At 39.8% G+C, this 21,928-nt stretch overlaps 1 protein-coding gene across 2 annotated transcripts in view; it reads right to left on the bottom strand.

Annotated features, from left to right (window-relative positions):
* tbck (TBC1 domain containing kinase) overlaps positions 1-21,928 on the bottom strand; it is a 63,944-nt gene that overhangs the window by 8,149 nt on the left and 33,867 nt on the right. For both annotated transcript variants that reach the window (XM_086295548.1, XM_086295549.1), the window contains exon 24: positions 1,192-1,355. In XM_086295548.1, the coding sequence (XP_086151674.1) occupies positions 1,192-1,355 (164 nt within the window). The remainder of the gene's footprint in view (positions 1-1,191; positions 1,356-21,928) is intronic.

Below are 21,928 nucleotides of genomic sequence, written 5' to 3'. Positions count from 1 at the left end.
TGTGAGTTTAACTTAATTATGATCAACAGTATAGGAGGAGTAGTGATTGTCGTGAAATGTGGACTGATGGAGAGAGGCCTTGCCATGGCATAAACCCATCAGTCCTTAGGCCAGATGAGCTAATAAAGTGGAAATGATCATGTAGCCAAAAGGCCAGATGAATGCATTTTACTTAAACTAAACGCTGCTGCTTTAATAGCTCGTCACTTCTGGATATGGTGGGGCAGTTTGGAGGAATTTCAGGGGGCCAGCTGAATGTTGCAGAGCCTGGATGAACTGCAACTGATGGGGACCAAGCTGTTTTAATCTCTTTGCCTGTGGTTTCATTAAAAACAAGGAAAAGCAAAGCACTGCCACCACATAAATAGGTAACCAAAATATCCAAGGCACTGAACAGAGAAAGACAAAATGTTTCTTCATGTCACAAATTCAAAGTCTTTTGCATATCATTCACATAGGAAGTGAATCTTACATTTATCAACATGGCACAGAAAGCAGGTCACTGTTCAAGGCACAGGTATTAAATAATTTGAAATGACACCCTGTGTAAATTCAAAGATGCTGTCACACTGGGCTCTGCCAAACCCTCCGACTCCCCCTCAACATCACATTCTGGGTCAGGCTGAACTATCATGACTCCTGGATTTGCACTTTCTTTCTTTTCTTCCCCTGTGTATTGTGCTGAGTGTCTTCATCATTGTAGAGAAGCACAGACAGGTGTGATGAAAACCGCCCTTACCAGCTGCACCTTATGTCATCATGCCTTTGAAAATACCTGGCATCTCTGGTGCTCTACCAGATCGCAGACCCTGCTAACTCTCAGTGTGTTTACATTTCCAAGACAACCCCATCTCCAGTCACCCAAGCTTCCTGCACACCCTCTCCCACGGCTCTTTAGCTGCCAGCAGGAAGTATTCTCCAATCACCTTGCCACTCTCAGTTGCTAATAAACCAACTTTTGCTTTTAATTTGCATCAGCTTATTTGTGGTTTCTTTTGAGTTTATTTATTCAGTGTGTGGTGTTAAACAGATGCATGAATCAGAGCTTTTGCAGGAGTCAGCCATGAACTAAAGTACTTGAAATCTGCCTTTACTAGAACCAGTGTGGTATACGTTTGACACTGAATAACAGCAGTGGAATATTTACATGTTAAAACTGATTTCCCAGCTGCACAAAAATGGTAAGGATACTCTTCCGCAGTGCGGATATCGACTGCAACAATTTTGGGCTTGCCAGTTTTGTTCCTTTTGGAGGACCCGGACAATGACAGCTCACAAAGGTCAATTAAGTCCTCCGCTGAGATCCTGGGAGATACTTCTGCTTTCAGGTCAACCAGTGACAGAGGCTCCCGAGACTATAAGAGGAGATGAGATAAAGAGAGAGAAAACAGCAGTATATGCGGTCAGAGAATTTATGGAATAATGATTTTGCAAAAGTTACTGTAATGAAATAACACAAGAGAAAGAAAAACAATTTTGTCAAGTTGGATATTTATTTAAATCACACCAACAAGCTTTCATTAAATAAATCCCCTCTCGATTAGTGCTTAATGTCTTCCTATAAAATGAGCCCAAACTACCATTATGAATTTCCATATAAACTATATTACAGCGCCACAGATGAGCAGCAGTAGTGGCCAGAACCTGGTCCTTTGCCAGTTTCTACCTGAATTGCCAAATAGGTTCATTAAAGCACCCAGCCTGAGGCATGGCTGCAGGAGGCTGAACTCTGCTCTGCAACAGTGACCAAATGTTATACAATTCCCAGAATCCCTGAAATACATTTTAAGTATAAAGTGGGGAAAACCGAGGGTGCCAAGAGTTTTGACCAACTCCTTTAAAAAGACTAACAAACAAAAATATTGTCTTGATGATGAGAGTTCATTTGTAGTCTGCAACTTCTGTTCACTGATATGCAAATTAAACTGAGGAGAAATACTAACCGCATTATCTAGGAATTTCAGCACACTGTGCAGGATAAAAAGAGCCGACTGCAGGACCAGTAGGTTAAATGCCAAAGTGCTGCCAACCATGAAATAAAATGCTTGAAAGCAGCTCACTAAAACTGGTCAGAAGAACAATCTATGGCCCACCCCAGAGCAATAACTCAGGGCTGCAGACCACGGGTGTTCTGTTAGCTCAAAAGCGATTTAAAAGATTTTTTTATTCTCCTGTTTTTTTCTTTGTAAAAGGACTATGCAAAAAAATTTGCGGTTTACTTACTGTTGTTAAATTACAGCGTTATTATTTAAACAGTGAATATTAACTAAGTGTTTCTGCTTAACATCCTAAGAACTTGCAATTTTCAAGTATGTGTGCTACAGTTTAATAATTTCTATTTTATGCTCATTTACATAGTAATTATTACACTTTTACTTCACAGAGACAAAGAAATGGTCCACCACAGATTGTAGAATTAAATATGAGGACAAACTTATTACCCCCCCCCCCCCCAATGAAAGTTTCTGTCAAACATTTCCCCAAGTGCTTTTTTAACAAGGAAGGAATTTTTAACATAGCAATTATAAACATACAAGTTTTCTTTAGAAAGAATAAATGATTTCTATATGCACACAATAACAGATTTATTTCAGAAAAAAAAAATCCCTGGGTCAATTTTAGCCCCCTGAAAAACTAACCACTGACCAAAGCATAAACGACTGTTGTTCAATAACGTGCTAACTTTGAAATGGTCAAAAACTTTAAAATTAAGTGAAAACTGAGGGTTACCTTTGAATTTGCACACAGTATAAAAACCTCAACAGAAGAAATCAGTTTAGATTTGAGAAAAATAATTGTTGATGCTCACAAAGCAGGAGATGGATATACATAGTTATCACAGCGCTTTCAAGTGTCAAGAACTGGAGTCAGAGCTGCCATCAAGAAATTCAAAGAAAGCCACACAGTACAGAACACGCCTGACAGAGGTAGGAAGTGAAAGATTTCAAATACTTTGGAAAAAAGAAACTAGTGAGAGATGTGTCTAAAGACCCTAGAACAACTGCCAAGACAGCAGTGAGTGACTCAGCCAAGTTGTATTGTAGTCTCAAAGACGACAATCACTAGAATACAGCATAGGATTGGACTGCCAGGTTGCAGACCAAAAAAACCCATCCATATCTGGAAAGCTTCAGAAAGAGAAAGCTTCAGGTCAGAATGGTCAGGTAAGCTAAAGACAGCCTGAAGAAAGATACCGGAAATGCACCCTTTGGTCAGATGAGAGGAAACTAGATCTCTTAGGCCACAGAGATGTTGCTTATATTTGGAGAAAGAAGGGAGAGGCATACAACCCAAGGAGGTCATGTGAAGATTTGGAAAGAAAATGTTGAGGAGTCAGCAGCAAAACCGAGTCTGGGTTTCCCCTTTGCCTTCTAAAATGATGGCGACCCAAAACAAATGTCCCTCCTGGTAAAGAACTACCTCCAGATGACAAAACTGACTAACATGTCTGTACAAAGCCTGACTTGAATCCCCCTGAAAATATGTGGGGTCAAAGCCAGAAAACCATCACATTTTGTTTATTTCTCTACTTCCCTAGGCTATTTTGGATTTTAGCTAATTTTGCTTTGATTTTAGCTTCTAACTTTTGATGGAACGACATCAGTTTATTAATTTAGTATTTCTGCTTCTATCTCAGCAAATGATTTGGATTCAGGAATATGCAAAACAAACAAAAAATGTATCTGTTCTAGCATCTGTCAGTTGATATGTATGTATATCAATCAGTCAGACAGGAATATGGACGACTGCCTGACAACTACTGGTTGCTGGGGAAAAACAAGTATTCCTCCTGTTGAATCAACCTGCTGTGAGTGGTCGTTCGAGGGTACTGGGAGTCACTATGAAATCAATCGTTAGGCCACAGCAACCAACTGGTTTCTAGACCTATGTGACTGAGGCTTTGAGACAAAACAGTGAGCTGCCACAAAGTAAATAATTTATCATACAGGGCAAATTAGTAATCGGTAAAACATCCTCAGAAATTCTGCCCAGTGAATTATAACAAGGTGTAAACATTTTGGCTCTACAGTCTCATTGTGGGGTGTAACAGGAGACATTCAAAGCTTTTCTACTTCAACTTTTTAATATTTCTGATACAAGTGGGCTGTTTTTGTTCTTAATAAATATTCATAGTTTGATTATTTCAAACTAGGTACCTGATTTCAAATATAATAAAGGCTAGTGTAACAATACCTATTTGTTTGGAGTTTTCAAAAGGTGCATACTCACTGTGTTGCATCAACACATGATGAGGACTGGGAAAGTGGGAGAGATTTGGGGAGATGTGCATTGCTTCCAATAAATAACTTTGTTCTGCTCTTTTAAATTATCTAACAAGAGCCTGACAGCTGCAATTTGAAGAAACATACAATAAGAGAGTCTCAGCAGGTAGGAATCTACATACTAATGAAATCTCGCACCATTTTGATTTGCTGCAAAGAAAACTGTCATGGTCCTGGGTCGGTGACCCAGCGCTTTTAGTTTAGTTTAGTTATCATTTTCTAGATGATGATTGTTTAAGTTCTGTGTTATATTCGGTCTGCCTCTGAGTCTGCGTCTGTATCTGTCTGTCTATGGTGTCACCCCATCTGTTTGTGAATCTGTCTGTTTAGTTCAATGTCTTGTCTGGTTCCATGTGTCTGAGTTTCCTGTTTTATTGTGAAGGTCCGTGTCGTATGTGAGTGTGATCAGTTTACGTTTCCCCGTCCCGTCAGCCCAGATTCCTCCCAGCTGTGTTGCCCTCCTGTCTCTCATCCCCTGATTACTGGTGTGTGTATTTAAGCCCTGTGTGTTCTCCTGCCTGTTGCCGGTTCGTCTGTATTACTCAGTGTCAGTCTGTGTATCCACCGTGTCTTCTCCCTGCTGTTCATTGTCATCCTCCTCTGCTCGTTTTCATTCAGGTTTGTGCTCTGTAGTTTAGTTGTTTCCCAGTTTAGTTTAGTTCGAGCCCCGTTTGCTGTTTGTCCACATTCTTTTTGTGTTCAATAAATCACCTTCACTTCTCCACGACTGCCTGCGATTGGATCCTCATTTATTCCACACGGCTCGCCTCGGCAGCCGTGACAAAAACATGACTAACACTCTGGATTAAAAAAAACAAAAAAACTTTTAATCTTATATCCACCAACAACAAATAATGTACAGACAAAAAATGCCATGGCAGTGAATACTATAGTAATAGGTAAATACTTTTACCAAATAAATAATATATTCTGTGTGAATTGCTGTATTGAAATGTATACAAAAGTACTGTGGCAGACAACCTCAAGAATTTTACCTTGAAAGGGTTGTTGTGCCCTAACAAGCCATCCAAATTCTGATCCATGTTATTGCAGTATAGTAACATGTTATAGTAACTCTATTATTAGATGCACAGCTTCAACAACGGCCACACTGATTGAATATATATATTCATATTTTCCCCTGATAATTTAATTACCAAATACCCCCAAGCCAGGTACATTTTCCAAGCCTACCACAAAATACAGTCAATCTTAGTCAATATGATGCAAGGAAACGATATACAAACAGCCACACAATGGGACTCGATCAAAATCTCTAAGTGATAGTGACAGCATGCGACCAAAGAAAATACTGAATTATTCTAATTAAACTAAAAAAAAGAATGAAGAAAGCAAAAGTAAGATTAGTCTAATCTGTGTAAACCACTGTAGACAATAACTGAAGTAACTATCGATTACTACATTTATGTAGAGGTTAACACGTGAGGAGCGGATCGAAATTGTGTTGATATCTGGTGACTGCAGTAACCGGGTCATTGCAGCAGATTTCAATGCAAGACACCCTGCGAGTCCACCCATCTCCCATGCTACAGTCAGCAAACTGCTTGCTAAGTTTCGTGAAACTGGTTCAGTGTTGGATTTGCCAAAATGTGGATGCAAGAAAACTGTTACTAATGAAGAAACATCAGTGGCTGTCCTAGCTTCATTCAGCAAGAGCCCACAGCGTAGCACTCGCCGCATGTCACTGGAGAGTGGCATTAATCGAACATCCCTTCGGTGGATATTAGCTACTCACAAATGGCACCCTTACAAACTCCAGCTACTGCAGCATCTCAACGAGGATGACCCAGATCGGCGCACAGAATTTGCAGAATGGGCAAAACAAAAATTGGAACAGGACCCACAGTTCATGCAGAAGATTTTGTTCAGTGATGAGGCAAACTTTTATGTAAATGGTGAAGTTAACAGACAAAACCACCGCTATTGGTCTGACACTAACCCACATTGGATGGATCCCTCCAAGACTGTTGGAACAACAAAAGTGATGGTTTGGTGCGGTATATGGGGTACAATGATAGTGGGTCCATTCTTCATCCATGGAAACCTCAAGGCCACTGGATATTTGAAATTGCTACATGATGATGTGTTTCCCTCTCTATGCACTGAAGCTGGCACGTTCCCTGAGTTTTTCCAGCAAGATGGTGCACCACCACATTATGGTGGATTGGTCGTCGTGGGCCAGTTGAATGGCCCCCAGGGTCTCCCAATCTGACCCCCTTAGACTTTTATCTTTGGGGTCATCTGAAGGCAATTGTCTATGGTGTGAAGATACGAGATGTGCAGCACCTGAAACTACGGATACTGGATGTCTGTGCTGGCATTTCTTCTGCGGTGTTGCTATCAGTGTGTGAAGAGTGGGAGAAGAGGGTTGCATTGACAATCCAACACAATGGGCAGCACACTGAACACATTTTATAAGTGGTCAGAAACTTGTAAATAACTCATGACGTTGAAACCAAGCACACCATTGTTTTTCTTGTGACATTACCAATAAGTTTGATGTGTCACATGTAGGGATGGGTACCGGTGTCCGGTGCCATGATGGCACCGGTTCTGACATAAACGGTAGTAACCAGACCGAAAAGCAGCGCACATTTCGGTGCTTTATTTCGGTGCTTTATTTCGGTGCTTTTTTTTTCCTGAGCTGTGATACACTTTAGATTCTAGCCAATCATTTTACGTTTCCGAGGATAGTAGGCGGGGCCAGGTACGTGCGTTCTTTTAGAGCAGAGCTACAGATTAAAAATGTCCAAGGCGAAGCGGTCAAAAGTCTGGCTGTACTTCACAGCAAAATATGCAAACTCAGCAGCCTGCAACAAGTGCTTTAAGCTGATACTGTGATACTGCCAAAGGAGGTAACACCTCAAATCCGATGAAACACCTGGCGACGCATAGCGTTTTTTTTAAAAGCCCAGAAATGCGCCGTATTTGATAGCTTGCTGCGAGACCTCACACCGTGCACATCTACTGCGGGTGGGTTGCCTGTTATCGGACCTGGAGAAACATCCCCCAAAAACACGAAGAGGAGAGTCCTGGGCCCTAGCCCTGCCAGTGTAGCAGAAATGATGACGGATGATAATGGCAGCAGCAGCCGTTCTTCTCTGCGTGAGTAGCTTAATGTTGTTCGTGTGTAATTTACGTTGAGTAGGCTAACCACGTTATTACATTAATGCATGTAAGGTGAACTAGCAAACATCATCATAGCTACATGCGGCTGTCTTCTTGTTTGATGGCAGATACTCCCTTCACCCTGGCCAAAAAGGCTAAAATGACCAAAGAAAAAGTGGAAAACAGCTAAACATGAGAGGTTTGTGTTTTTTCCATTGTTTAAGCACTGCTTCCAGCCAAGAGTGATACCATATATGCCCCATAGCTGCAGAAAAGGCTAACATTGTTATCTTTTTACAAAAAAACAGCTGAACATGGGAGGTTTTTGGACCAATTTTGTGTTCTCCAGTCTTTAAGCACCGGTTTGAGCACCGTTTAAGCACCGGCACTGTTTCAAAAGTACCGGTTTGGCACCGGTATCGGATAAAACCTAAACGATACCCATCCCTAGTCACATGGCCCTCTTCCTATTGAAAAAACAAAAGTTGTATCCAAGATGGCCGACTTCTAAATGGCCACCACGGTCACCACCCATCTTGAGGAGTTTGCCCCCTCACACATACTAATGTGCCACAAACAGGACTTTAATATCACCAACCATTCCCATGTTAATAAATGGCCTACCCCTATATATATATATATACACATACACGCAATGCATATGAACTAATGACTCACAAAATATAGTGTTGTTCTTTATCATAGTGTATCAATCAGTGCAATATTCATAGTGTAGTGTAGGCTGCAAAAAGTATGTGCATTTTCCTATTCACAAGAAGCATCTGCTCATGTAAATCAGATCTCAGGACAAAGAACTGTTGATTTGCATAAAGCTGGAAATTTCTTAGACAGTCACCTCAAAGAGGTCAGGTATTTGTCAGTGTAGAGTTTAACAAATTCTCCTAATGGAAATGATTGAGTGCTGTGCCAGGCAGCCAATGCCCAGCTAAGGTGACCCAAAGCCACTGGCAGAATGCTAAATCAGAGGGGGAAAGGAAGAAAAATGAAAATGCGAGAAACAAAAACAAAAAAACCCAAACAAAAATCAGAACAAAACAAAACCAGAGAGTAACAGCTAAAGGCTAAAATGAATCTTTGGAGCTGGTTAAAATCTCTGTTCATAAAGTTATTGAACTGGCATGTTGCCCATGACTTTAGAAAGACTGGCACACTAAAAACAAACAACACTGCATGCCTAAGGTTACCAAAGAGCACCTTGGCAGCTCACACACAGCAGGACTGAGAAAATATTTTGTAGATAAGGTTGAAAGTTGAAAACACAGCACCACATAAATGGTGTAAATGTGCCAATGTATACCAAAATGATAACATCATCCCAGAGGTAAGGGAGAAAGGACTTTGGGTTGTTTTTGCTACCTCTGGTTATGGAGGGGTTGCCAATAGACGGCAGGAGGGAATTAACTGTGCCTTTTGGAGATTTTGTGGAATGACCTTAAGTCAGCCATTCACACCAGAGAGTGTGGCTGAGCTGAGGCAGTTTGGCAAGGAAAAGTGGTCCAAAATTCCCCCTGAATGTTGGACATGTCTGATCTGCTTTTGCCTGTTTGAGGTTACTGCTGCCTGGCCAGTTTCAGTTGCAAGTCATCAACTATACTCCCCACAAGCACTGTGAATGTTTGATAGGTATGCTTAATAAGGAGCTTAAGCCGACTGTGTTTGTCTATACTTCTTAGGTCAAAATCTGATGACACTGTATGAGCAGGTCCTGCAGGAAATCAGGTGCAATGGTCATGCATATATCATTAACAAGGTGCAGTAGATGCACACACACACACACACACACACACACACACACACACACACACACACACACACACACACACACACACACACACACACACACACACACACACAAAGTCAGTTTACTTCTTTTCCAATGCAGACAGTAACTACACTGCCTACATTTTTGGATAATGAAACACTTTTGTAGTATTCCCTCTGTATACCACCACAGAGGATTTTAAATCAAACAATCAAGATGTGATTCAAGTGGATACTTTTGAGGATTTTAATGGTTTATGAATTACAGTCAGAACTATAATTGGACAAAGTAATATTATTTTAAGTATTACATTTTTTTATTATTTAGACAGAAATCCTTTTCAGGCTACAATCTCCACGCTTCTGTGTTTCCTCCCTTGAGATTCTCTGCTAGGTCTTTACTGTGGCTGCCTTCAGTTTCTCAGTAACTGAAAAGGATGCTCTGCTAGGCTGAGATCAGATGACTGACTTGGGCATTTCTTTGCTTTGAGAAAGTTTCTTTTGTAGCTTCCTCTGCAGTATTCTTTCGGTGTAGCATTTAAGATAAGATAAGATAAGATAGAACTTTATTAATCCCTCGGGTGGGTTCCTCTGGGAAATTCGACTTCCAAAAAAAAGCACAGCAACGACCGAAGTTACAGTTACAGAATTGTTTATGTTTCTATATATACATACATATATATATACACATATACATACATATATATATACACATATACATACATATATATATATACATATACATACATACATATATATATACATATACATACATACATATATATATACATACATATATATATACATACATATATATATACATACATATATATATACATACATATATATATACATACATATATATATATATATATATATATATATATATATATATATATACATATATATATATATATATATATATATACATATATATATATATATATACATACATACATACACATACACACACACACACACACACACACATATATAAATACAGAGACAAATATAAATAAAGTATACAAAGGGGATAAATAGAATAAATAGGAATAAAAAATAAAAATACAAGTGAATTGCACATTTCAAGTATTGAGTCTATTGCACTGTTGACTATTTACAAAAAGTATTGCACAAGGTATTGTACAGTGAGGTGAAGAGGCACTACAGCTTAGTTGTTCCCCCCTCCTTTGTCCTCCTGTTTCCTGTTTCCCCTCCCTCTCCCCTCCAGAGAGGAGTTAAACAGTTTGATGGCGTGTGGGACAAAGGAGTTTTTAAGTCTGTTAGTTCTTGTCTTGGGGAGAAGCAACCTGTCACTGAACAGACTCTTCTGGTTGTTAATGGCCGTGTGCAGAGGATGCCCAGCATTGTTCATAATGTCCAGCAGTTTCTTTAATGTCCTTTTCTCTGCCACTGTCACCAGAGTGTCCAGCTTCATCCCGACCACATTTGTCCAAATCTGAGCAATACAGCTTCAGAATTTATCCTGATTTATACATTTATAAACTATCCGTTAATACTGCCTCCTCCATGTCTGACAGATAATGTGGTACACCACATTTCTTCATTTGTTTTTCTCCTTCATACTTTTCCTATCATTCTGCTGATGCTGATCTTGGTTTCATCTGTTAAAATATTTTTTTCTTTTCAGGCTATTTTGTTCAGCAAAGTTTAATCTGACCTTCTTATTCTTGAGTGTAACCAGTGGTTTGCAACTTGTGGTCAACCTTCTGTATATTCAGGGTTCCATATTAGGACCATTGCTATTTTCTCTTTACATAAACAACCTTTGTGATAATTTGTCAAATGCAGCATTTCATCTTTATGCAGATGATACAATTATTTATTGTTCATCCCCTTCAGTAGCACAAACCCTGCAATTTCTGCAGTCTGCCTTTGATGTCTTTCAGTCCCATTTAACTCAAGTTGGTGTTAAATCCAGAGAAATCCAAGTTCATGTTATTCTCAAATGGCAAAGAGTTGTTAGCTACGTCTCCTAAGATTAAAACAATTCAAGGATCTGAAATTGAAATGGTCACATCTTACAAGTATCTAGGGATCATTATAGATCAGAATTTGTCATTTAAGACTCACATTCAAAGGCTTGTGTCGAAGTTAAAACTAAAACTAGGTTACTTTTTTAGAAACCACCTTTTTACCTTTATTGGATTATGGTGACCTGCTTTTTATGAATGCACCTGCCCAATACCTAAAGAGGTTGGATACTGTGTACCATTGTGCTTTACGTTTTATTACTGGCTATGGAAGTCGTGTACATCATTGTTCTTTGTATGCTGCTACTAAATGTCTATCTTTGCATATTCGTAGACTCTCCCATTGGTTGATTTTTATCTATAAATCTCTCCTTGGGCTGGTTCCATCTTATTTATGTGTTTATATGTGTAAAAACCACAACCAATACAACCTTCGTTCGAACAAAATCATACAATTGATTGTCCCAAAAATCAGAACAGAATTGGGCAAAAGGGCTTTTAAATACGCTGCCCCTGCTTCCTGGAATAATCTGCAGAAGGAACTGAAATTATCAGAATTGGTTACCTTGGGAGAGTTTAAGTCTGTCTTAAAGGAACGAGAGAACAGCTCTTTTACTCAGTGTGATTGTTTTTAATGTACTCTTAATTTGATCTGTTATTGTATATTTTACACATGTTTGTATGGGATATTGTATTTGTTTTAAATGTTATATACCTATGTGGTATGTGACTTTTGTTGCTATGATGCCAGGTCTCTCTTGTAAATGAGATTTTTAATCTCAATGAGATTTTTACCTGGATAAATAAAGGATTAATAATAATTAAAAAAAATTCAATCAAATTTTATACAGCGCCAAATCACATATTGTAAGGTGGACCCTACAATAGTACATATAGAGAAAAACCCAACAATCATATGACCCCCTATGAGCAAGCACCTTGGCGACAGTGGGAAGGAAAAACTCCCTTTTAACAGGAAGAAACCTCCGGCAGAACCAGGCTCAGGGAGGGGCGGGGCCATCTGATGTAACTGGTTCAGGGGAGAGAAGGAAGACGGGACAATATAGAGTGCAGATGTTAATGTTATGTTTAACTCCTCAACTGTTTTCTTAACTCAGATGTTGTGAAGTTGTTATTCTGGAAATAATTCTGCCATTATGCACTTTAGTGATCTTTTGTGGTCTTTCAGTGGTTTTGATGTCTCTCTCTAGTGTATTCATTCTTTTTAATAATGGTCCACATTTTTCATTTGATCACTCTTAAAGTTTTTGCTATCTCTCTGATAGGTTTATTTGAGGTTTTCAGCCTAATAATGGTTTTCTTTACTTTTATCAACATCTCTTTGGATCTCAGATTATGAGTTCCAGTGAAAAGGAATCAAACGCAAGGTCAGTATGTGGAATCAACAATCTTTAATCTGCTTAATTTGTAATGAAATGCTAAGGGAAGATGCCTCACCTGCTATGACCATTAAACTGCTTGCCAGTCAACTTTCCAATAATATTTGAGCATCTACAATCAATCAATCAATCAAGGCTTTATTCACCACATGCAGATTGCCCCTAAATGGGGTCTATGCACAAAAATGGCTGTAATCCCTAAACAGTTAATCCAGAACGTTTGTTAAACCCCTTAAATTCAAGCTGAAAGTCTTGCTGACAGCTGAAAATTCACTGCCCTGGTGTACCGAGGCAAGATTGCAAAAGAGCAAAACTGTCTAAAACATAATAAACAAAAAGTACAGAAAAAAAGTAGTGAAAGGACAGAGTCTGCTTTTAAGGAATGATTTTTAAAGATTAGTCACTGGATTAAAATGCCCTTTAAGCATAGGCTTTATAATTCAGAGAAGATTGCAGACCTGTAGCTATGACAACCCAACAATGCTAAACTCTCCTGTGCACGTCACAATGAGCGCCCAAATTGCTGTGTATCGTAACAAGACACTTTCTGTTCTTCAGAGAGGGTTGGAGTTAACTTTAGAAAATGTGGTTTGGTCTTCGATAATCATCCCCCCCCCAAAAAAAAAAAAAAAAAAAAATGGAAGCGACTGAATGAAACCTTAGCCTGACAATACTGCTGTATATCCAGACATACAGACATACAATACAGTGGCAGAAATAGAAATTAATATGGAGCCCGTCTTTGGTTTGGGCTGATGAACCACACTGTGAGTTAAATGTCACAGTGAGCAATGTGAGGCATCCAAGAATGGCTTAATGACACTTTGGCATTTCACTGGCCTGGCAGTGATGAGCCTAAACCTGAGCCACAGGAAAACTTCAGCACTGGATTTTCATGCTCATCTATCCTCTAACAGTTATGGTACAAGGCTGGAGAAAACAAACAAGGAAACGCCAACGCCCACCCCACCCTCGCACCGCCGCTTAATATACTCACTTCAGAACAGCAGCGTTGTACATCTTGGAGAAAGCTTGATGACAAGGTCAGTGAGTGCCTTGACTGAACATGATTATTACTGTGCTGGGATGCTCACATATCAACCGACAGTCTGTGGTGTTTGAGCATAATTTCGAAAAGAGAATCTCATTTCATCTGCAAAGTCTGCACTCAGACAAAGAAAAGACAGGCATAATTGAGGTCATGATCTGAGAAAAACACTGACAACAAATACCCAACAGAGCAGACACACACATACACACACACACTCAGAAGATTTTAAAACGGAAACTTTCCAGCTTCTCACGTAATTCCTGTTTGAATTTTGGCGACACAGCAGTTGCCATCATTACTATTGCGCTATTTGTGCTGACACATCTAGACGTGCACTTTAACAACTGACCCGACCAGACATAATGCATTATGACCACCTGCCTAACAACTACCAACTTAGTTTATGTGCTAATGCTGCAGCACTGAAGGTCAAAATTTAGACATAACATAATTTGTCAACAACTGATTGCAACATCCACATTTCTAATTGTTTCATAATCTAAACTTCCTTAAAGTTGTTAAGTGCACAGCAAAGTTCTGAGTCTGCAGTGACATTCACTATTAATGAAACTTTTGCATAAGTCCAATAATAATAATAACAATAATACCAATAGAAATTTAATTTTCCTCAGCTTGAGAAGTTGAAAAGTATGTGTCAACAGTGGCCCAGTTAGAAAGTAACCTCAGGAAACTGTGTGAGAAGAGAAGTAGAGCTTGTTTTCCCCTATTCAGTCACTCAGACCAAGCTGACTGGACAGCAGCTGTCGAGTGAGATGGATGTCTGTTCACTATGAGGGCTGAGAAACTGCTGACAGAGCCTCCTGCTCTCTTACTAAAAAAAAAAGAAAAAAGAGGGCAACAGAGAAAATCATATTTGGAACTGCAGGTTACAACCAGGAAACCGCCAAACTGACTGCATGCATCATTTTTATTAGATTTTAAGAGTTTTACTTTGGATTTGGAAGAGATTTGGGCTTGAACTTCCCTCCATTCAGACTGTAAACTTGGTTTGGCATGTACTCAAAGTGTTAGCAGTCCCTTCATTTATGAGAGTGACATTTCAACACAATGCACTCACGCCTGAATGTTTTCAGAGCAAGAGGTGGGGTACGCGTAGATGCGGTCACAGATCAATGCCACCACCCATACAAATGAGCCTGGGCTGAATGAGAAAGATTAGAGCAATCACTTGGGCACACAGCAGATAGGGCTGACAAGAATGTTTGTGAGCTTTCTGGACATGATGCATTCATGTGTGAAAGGCAAACAGGATTGCTCCACAAATACTAAACAAAGACAAAAGACCCACGTGAAACACAGGATCACATCAATAAACACTCGTCAGAAAAGCATCAACACTTTTTATGGTGAACACGACTGGTATACGCTCACTGGCCACTTTGTTGGGAACACTGTACTAGTACCAAGTTGGATTCTCTTTTGCCTTCAGAACATGATGGAGCCCTCCTTGGATGATGTTTACACCATATTCTGACCCTACCACCCTAATGTGGCAGCAGAAATTGGCAAAATGTTGCCTAATCCGCTGAGTAAATTTTTTAATTTATTATTTATTTATTTTGGTGAACATGTGTGAATTTTAGCCTTAGCTTCCTGTTCTGACAGGAATTGCACTCGATGTGGTCTTCTGCTACTGTACCCATCTGTTCCAAGGTTTGATGTCATTTGTCGTATTTTCAGAGATGATCTTCTGGTTGTAACGAGTGCTTATTTGCATTATCAGCTGGAAGTAGTCTGCCTATTTTCCTCTGGCCAGAGAACTGCTGCTAGCTGGATATTTTCTCTTTCTCAGAACAGCCTGTCTAGCTTCAACAACTATGCCATGATTAAAATCACTTAAGCCACTTTTCTTCCCCATTCTGATCTTCATTTTGAACTCCAGCAGGTTGACCTTGTCTGCATGTCTAAATGCACTATTGCTGTCATGTGATTGACTAATTAGAAACTTCTATTAACAAGCAATCAGACAACTGTAATAAAATATTAAAGTGCATATGTTTCATGTTAATTATCCATACCTGTGTTTTCCTATATCCAAGAAGAAAAATAACATATAGCACATGCTCCTGGGTAAAGTGAAAGAGTTTCGTTTGAGCCTAATATTGTGTTGGTCTCCCTTTTGCTTCCCAAACAACCTTGGTTCATCGAGGAATGGACTACATTAGACCACTGAAGGTGTGTAGTGGTATCTGGCACTAAGATGTTAGCAACAGAACTTTTAAGTCGTGTTTGCGAGTCGGGACCTCCATGGATCAGAGTTGTTTGTCCAGCACATTTCTCAGATTCTAGATCACGGTTTCACCACTGTTCCTTCCTTGGAACGCTATTAATAGACCATTGCAAACTGGTAAGACCCCAAAACAGCCACAGTTTTGAAGATGCACCAGTAGTCTAGCCATCCCAGTTTGGCCCTTTTCCAGTTTGATCAAATCCTTCCGTTTGCCTTTTTTCCTGCTTCTAACACATCAATTTTTGACTAAATCTTTACCTACTACCTAATATATTCCACTCACAAACAGGTACCATAATGCAGAGATAATCAGTGTTGTTCACTTCACCCATCAATGGTCATGTTTTGCCCAATAAGTAAATACTGCAAGACAGTTTGTAACAACATTTTAAAAGGAATCCTATAAAAAAGCTGTTGTGAATCATGCATCAAAATGTATTCATAACTTTGGGAGAATCTGGATATCAAAGATTGGGTTGTCATGAACTCTTTCTGATCTTAAAATAATTCCAGAGGGCCTTGCAGTTGATATGAAAAATCACACCAAAGGCAAGAGCTCCAACTTCATGTCCAAGGTGTAGAGGCAAAAAAGCATGGACATGACTGAGAGGTTCAGGCTCAGTGTCAAACTGCTCTACTGCCATTTGAGTCACTGTAGCCAAAATGTTACTATTTGTCAGTGCTGGTAAGATAAGTTCATGTCGGGAACCAAGTTGCTTAAAATGATGTGCAAAATATAAAGAAAACCTGCATCCTATGATTGTCTCACAATAAAGCAAAACGAAAGAACAACAAAATAAAGAAAAAAAACAACAGCTGAAAATAATAAAGAAATATACCAATTATTTAATCTTAGTCTGGGAAATAGAAAAATTTAAACATTATTATAATGTTTTTTATATTTCACAGGATAACCTTTACATTAATGTCACAGAGCGGACAGTAATGATTAAAAAAGGATGGTTCGCTGGTCTGCAACTTAAACACAACATGGGCTACAAAGTATGCCAGTGTGCGTGAGTGTGGGGTGAACAATTTCCCCAACTCTTGTTAAAAGGTCAGCTGGAGTCATTTTGCTTCTCTATTATCACATCCTGATTAGTTAAGACAACTGATGTTGAGTTAGTGAGTCAGTTTAGTTTCTCATGCAGTGTGGAAGTAGCAAGAATCATAGAAACATAGAAAAGTTTTTCACAAGTAAAATCTAACTCACAGTCTAATTACACTGCAGATAAAAGTACAAGTCATACACTGATTTTGACCTATTACTACAAAAATAATATTACTCAATATATCACTGAAGCAGATTGTTAGTCTGTATTTTCTTATATAATTACATTTACATAATTTTTACCATGAGACATTTTCTGTATTATTAGTATTTTATTACAAAATTAACTTAACAAGGCAGCAAATGAGCAGACACAGGGGATGCGATTAATTTAATTAATTAGTACATGCCCTTTTTTGCGAGGCCCCCCTTTGTTTTACAAGAAAAATGTTTGTGCCCCCGGGCGCACGCCCGCGTGCACGCACGAACACATCCTCCAACCACACACACCCATATTTTGCTCCACTGCGGATTATTTCACATGTCAAACATTTAGTAAACAATTAAGCAAATACAAGTAATCAGCAATAAATTAGAGGTAGTAATAAAATAAACTAGGCCTACTAACTAATTTGCGCTACTTCCATAACTACAGGGGTATTTTTGAAAACGCAGCTGTTTCGTCCACATGTAAACGGCGTTTCGAATCACCAAAAACGGAGATTTTTTGCGTTTACGTGTGGACGAGGAATACAGAGTTCGTCATGCAACGTCAAAGGTATGTGCCTTTTTTCACGTCACGCTGTGCGCCACGTTATTGTTTACATGAGATAAATTGCAGAATGGCAGATAGAGACAAAATACTGTTAATCTGACTATCTGCAGGTTTTACACGCTTACATATACACGCAGTTACTGTCCCTCTATTTAGAAAGGCAGAGGCATCACGTTGTGATTATTTTATGTGCAGTTGTTTTTTTCCTGTGTAATAATATTCAACATTGCTATCAATACATTTTTCTTTTTTTTTTTTTCTTTTTTTTTTTTTTTTAAATGACATCAGAAACAGCAGTATGCGACATTACGTGATGGCAGAGCTTCAGTTCATCCTTTGTCATTTTTTCTTTTTTTTTTTTTTTTTTTTTTTTTTTTAATAAATAGGACAGGGGGAATGAATGAGAGAGAGAGGGGGAGAGAAAGAAAGAAAACCCAAGGGGAGAAGAGACGGTGAGAAGGGGGGGGAAGAGAGACAAAAAAAAAACAAAAAAAAAAAAACTCCTGGGTCACCTGTATGGAGAAAAAACAAACAAACAAACAAACAAACAGAGGAGACAGCAAACAACAAAGAGCAACATAATAATAGAGAAAACAAAGCACCATCACAATAAACTAGCTAGTCATAGATATCAGTATTTACTAAGTAATAAACGATATTGTGCAGCACGCAAGATAGACAGCGCACAGTGTGCTTTGAGGCAGCAGCCAAGAAAGCTTTAGTCCGCGTCTGTGAATACCCATGTGTGCATACCTGTGTGGATCAGCATGCTTGCATTCCAAAGGTTTCTCCATGTAATGATCTGCTAGGGAGTGTGGGGGGGCCACAGCCCCGTCCTCCAGGGTGTGAAGCGGGTATGGAGGAGATCAAAACTCCAGACATCCAGAGGCCCCCAGAACACAAGAGACCATGGAAGACCAACAGAGGGGCAGCCGCGCCACTGTTCCAGTAAGAGCTGAGGAGAGTCCCAGATGAGGGCTCACTCAGCAGCCGCGGAGCAGAAGCCAGGGGGGGTTGCAGCGACGCGCCCGTGAGCTCCGCCGGCCCCCAGCTGCGCCTGAGTGACCGAGCCCTAGGCCGAGAGGCCGGGGGCACCCCACCTCCAAAGGGGCCCGAGCGAGCCCCAGGCCCCAGGCCCCGACAAGCGGCCGCCAAGGAGTGAGCCGGTGTGTACCCGGACGCCCACCCCCAGACACAATACATTTTTCAAAAAAATGCCTCTCTGTGCAAAATGGGTTCAAAAACAACTGTAGGATACTGTTTGTCTGTGATTTGAACCGGGGGAACAAATCGTGGCAGAAACGGCCTGATGTTATTTGGATCCCGCTCTAACTTTACTGTACAAAGAGCTAACATCTCCAAAATGTCAGGAGTAGTTAGTCGTTACAACAACTGTTTCTGAACTAAAAATCAAGAATGTGGGATCCTGTTTGTCCGTGATTTAAACAGCCCAGCGCTGCTCCCGACGAAGGGAAAACCAATTCTGCAGGGGAGACCTACACAGCAAATTCAAAAGTGTTAAATTTTTTGGTGTTAATAGTCTCCTTGCAAAGGTAGAGTTAATTTTACTCTAAGCAGAGTCACATTCTTTTAATGTAACTCTGAGGTGTAAAATGATAGTAGTTAAAATCGAGTGTTAAAAATGAGTGTTTCTCTGTCAAATCTGGAGGTGTTACAATGGAAACATTAACTCTTGACCTCTTAACTCTGAACTCCTATGTGGGCTATGACACCAACAGAGTAAATTCACAGACTCCGCCCCCAGCACGGCTCCAATCGAAGCTGAAGTGAAGCCGTTTCAGAACATTTTGCTCTACATATTTGAGTTGTTTGCCATGCTTGGTAAGTCATTTTTTCAAAGATTGTTTCAATTATTATCATGAGCTTTTACTTCTGTGGCTCTTTGGAGTTGAGACAAAGCTGTGTGAAAGGCATTAGCCATGTTGCTCGCTGATAGCATAATATTCTGTTTTAGCTAGCTGAAAGGTATTGTTTGCGGGCAAATACCACAGCCTTGAAAAAAAGCTTGCATGTGAATTTTCAGTCAAACTTTTGGTCAAATACACCTAAAACAATGTCTAGAATGTGAAATGTTGGTATAATGGTGCTACTTGAAGCCTGAAAACGATCGCCCATAAAAAAAAAACGAGCAAACAGCAGTAGCAGACGTCCTGACTGGATTCTACGGTAGCATTTAGATCCCTCCAGAGTTTTGTGCACACGGTTTAGGTAAAAATGAAAAAAGTTGAGGTTTTACATTTAGTTCAGTATTACCTGTTGCCTGTGTCCTTGTTTTTTGGGAAAATACTTTACACAAGTAATGGCTCAAAGAGGATTCCTTTTTTTTTTAAACTGTGCTGCAATTGTTTACTGGATTATTTGTGCCATTAATTACTGTCAACTAATTTTTATTCGATCTCCGCACAGGATATGCTTGTGAAGATGGAATATGGGGGAGAGCAGAAGTGCGTTGAAGTTCCACAAAGGGATGAATGAAGGACATGCATATTGTATTGAAGAAATAAGTGATGAGAATGCTGTTATTTGCATTTACCAGCTCATCTATGTCAGACCTTTTGATAAACAAAATTCTAATGAAAGTGAGAACATGTACACTGTTACATCTTTCAGAAAATGTTTTGAAATTGTGGTGCACAGTTCAGAATAAATGTTTTTCAAAAACCATTGCATCTTTTTAGTAAATGTTTATTTCCAAAAGAAATTTCTAGAAGTTCAGAACAGTAAAATTAACGCTTTTTAGAATGAATTAGAAGATAACTCTTACGTAGTTAAACTAAAATACTCTTTGAGAGTTAATATATAAACTCTTAACACCAAGTGTTAAATTATCAACTCCAGACAGATTTGGTGTTTAACACTAAATCAGAGTTAACGTACCAACTCTCCAAAAAGAGTTAAATTAACACTCTCTGGTGTGGACCCATATAGACACTTTAATAGTGTTGAAATCAAATCCGACAGTGTTAATTTGGACATGCTGGATTTGCTGTGTACCTTGGCACTTGTGCAGGTGAAACCAAAGGGAAAACATGCTTCACCAGATTTTCTAGTCTGGCTTAAAATGAAGTTGGTTTGGAAACATATTCAGCGATGCTTCATCTCCTACTTTGCGTTTGTGTGGCCGCTCCGTAGCAGTGTCCAAGCGTTTTTGTTTTCCTTTTCATACCCCCCCCTGCGATGGCTCTGCACCCCCCCCCCAGTAGGGGTGCAACGATATTCGTATCGATATTGAACCGTTCGATACAGTGCTTTCGGTTCGGTACGCATATGTATCGAACAATACAACATTTGTAATTTATTTTATCAACTTTCCTTCTGACGATGCTGTCTGTGTTGAGCGCTCAGTGAATCTGCGTTCGACTACTCCGCCTAGGCTGCACTGTTGAGCGCAGATCCACTGAGCGCTCAACACAGACAGCATAGTCAGAAGGAAGAGCGCAGGGCAAGCTAGCAAGACAGAAGTTAAGCTCTCCTTGCAACATGGACCTCCCCCATTCAGATCTGGCGTTTGGAATTATTTTGGTTTTCATGTGACGTATGACCCTGAAGGTAAGCGAGTCATGGACTAAAGTAAAACAGTATGTTGGATGTGCCGTGCAATGCTCAATTACATGGGTGGGAGCTAGTGTGTTAGCGTAGTTAGCTCGTTAACGTGTTGGCCGTCTAGCCCCATGCACGGGGCGATCGGCGGTAGCTCGTTAACGGAGATTTGCCGTGTTGTGGCGTTAAGGTCATTTCAACGAGATTAACCTGAAAGCACTAGTGGGAACACAACGAATATGACTGCACATTTACGCCGACATCATCCTAGTGCAAAGACAAAAACAACAAGCATGCTACTAACTTTAGCCGAGTCATTTAGACAGCTGTTAGCACATGATTCTCCTTATGCTGCTGAGAATATAGCCCAGAAGAAGCGGATAGTATAGCTTTTATTTTGGAAAGAGACATTTCTCTGTAATAAACTCTCTTTTCCAAAGATGAGTGATTCCTCAATCAGATACAGGGCTTGCAATATCGCTAGCCCGACGTCCTGGAGCTAGCGATTTTTTCAGTCGGGCTACCAAAATCTATCTCTTCCCTGCCCGTCGGGCTATTGTAGGAAGGAAAAATATATGTCAATGCTTTTGCATTCTTTCAGAAATGTAGCTGGGTAATTATGTCATTGGCATCGGTGAGCCACTGTCAATA

The sequence above is a fragment of the Aulonocara sp. 'chitande type north' Nkhata Bay genome, linkage group LG6 (genome assembly GCF_057382095.1).
Source record: "Aulonocara sp. 'chitande type north' Nkhata Bay isolate Kocher_YH1m ecotype deep benthic linkage group LG6, A_spYH_male_GT1.1, whole genome shotgun sequence".
NCBI lineage: Eukaryota > Metazoa > Chordata > Actinopteri > Cichliformes > Cichlidae > Aulonocara > Aulonocara sp. 'chitande type north' Nkhata Bay.
The sequence above is the reverse complement of the archived record's forward strand: the minus strand, read 5'-3'. Positions and strand labels throughout refer to the sequence as shown.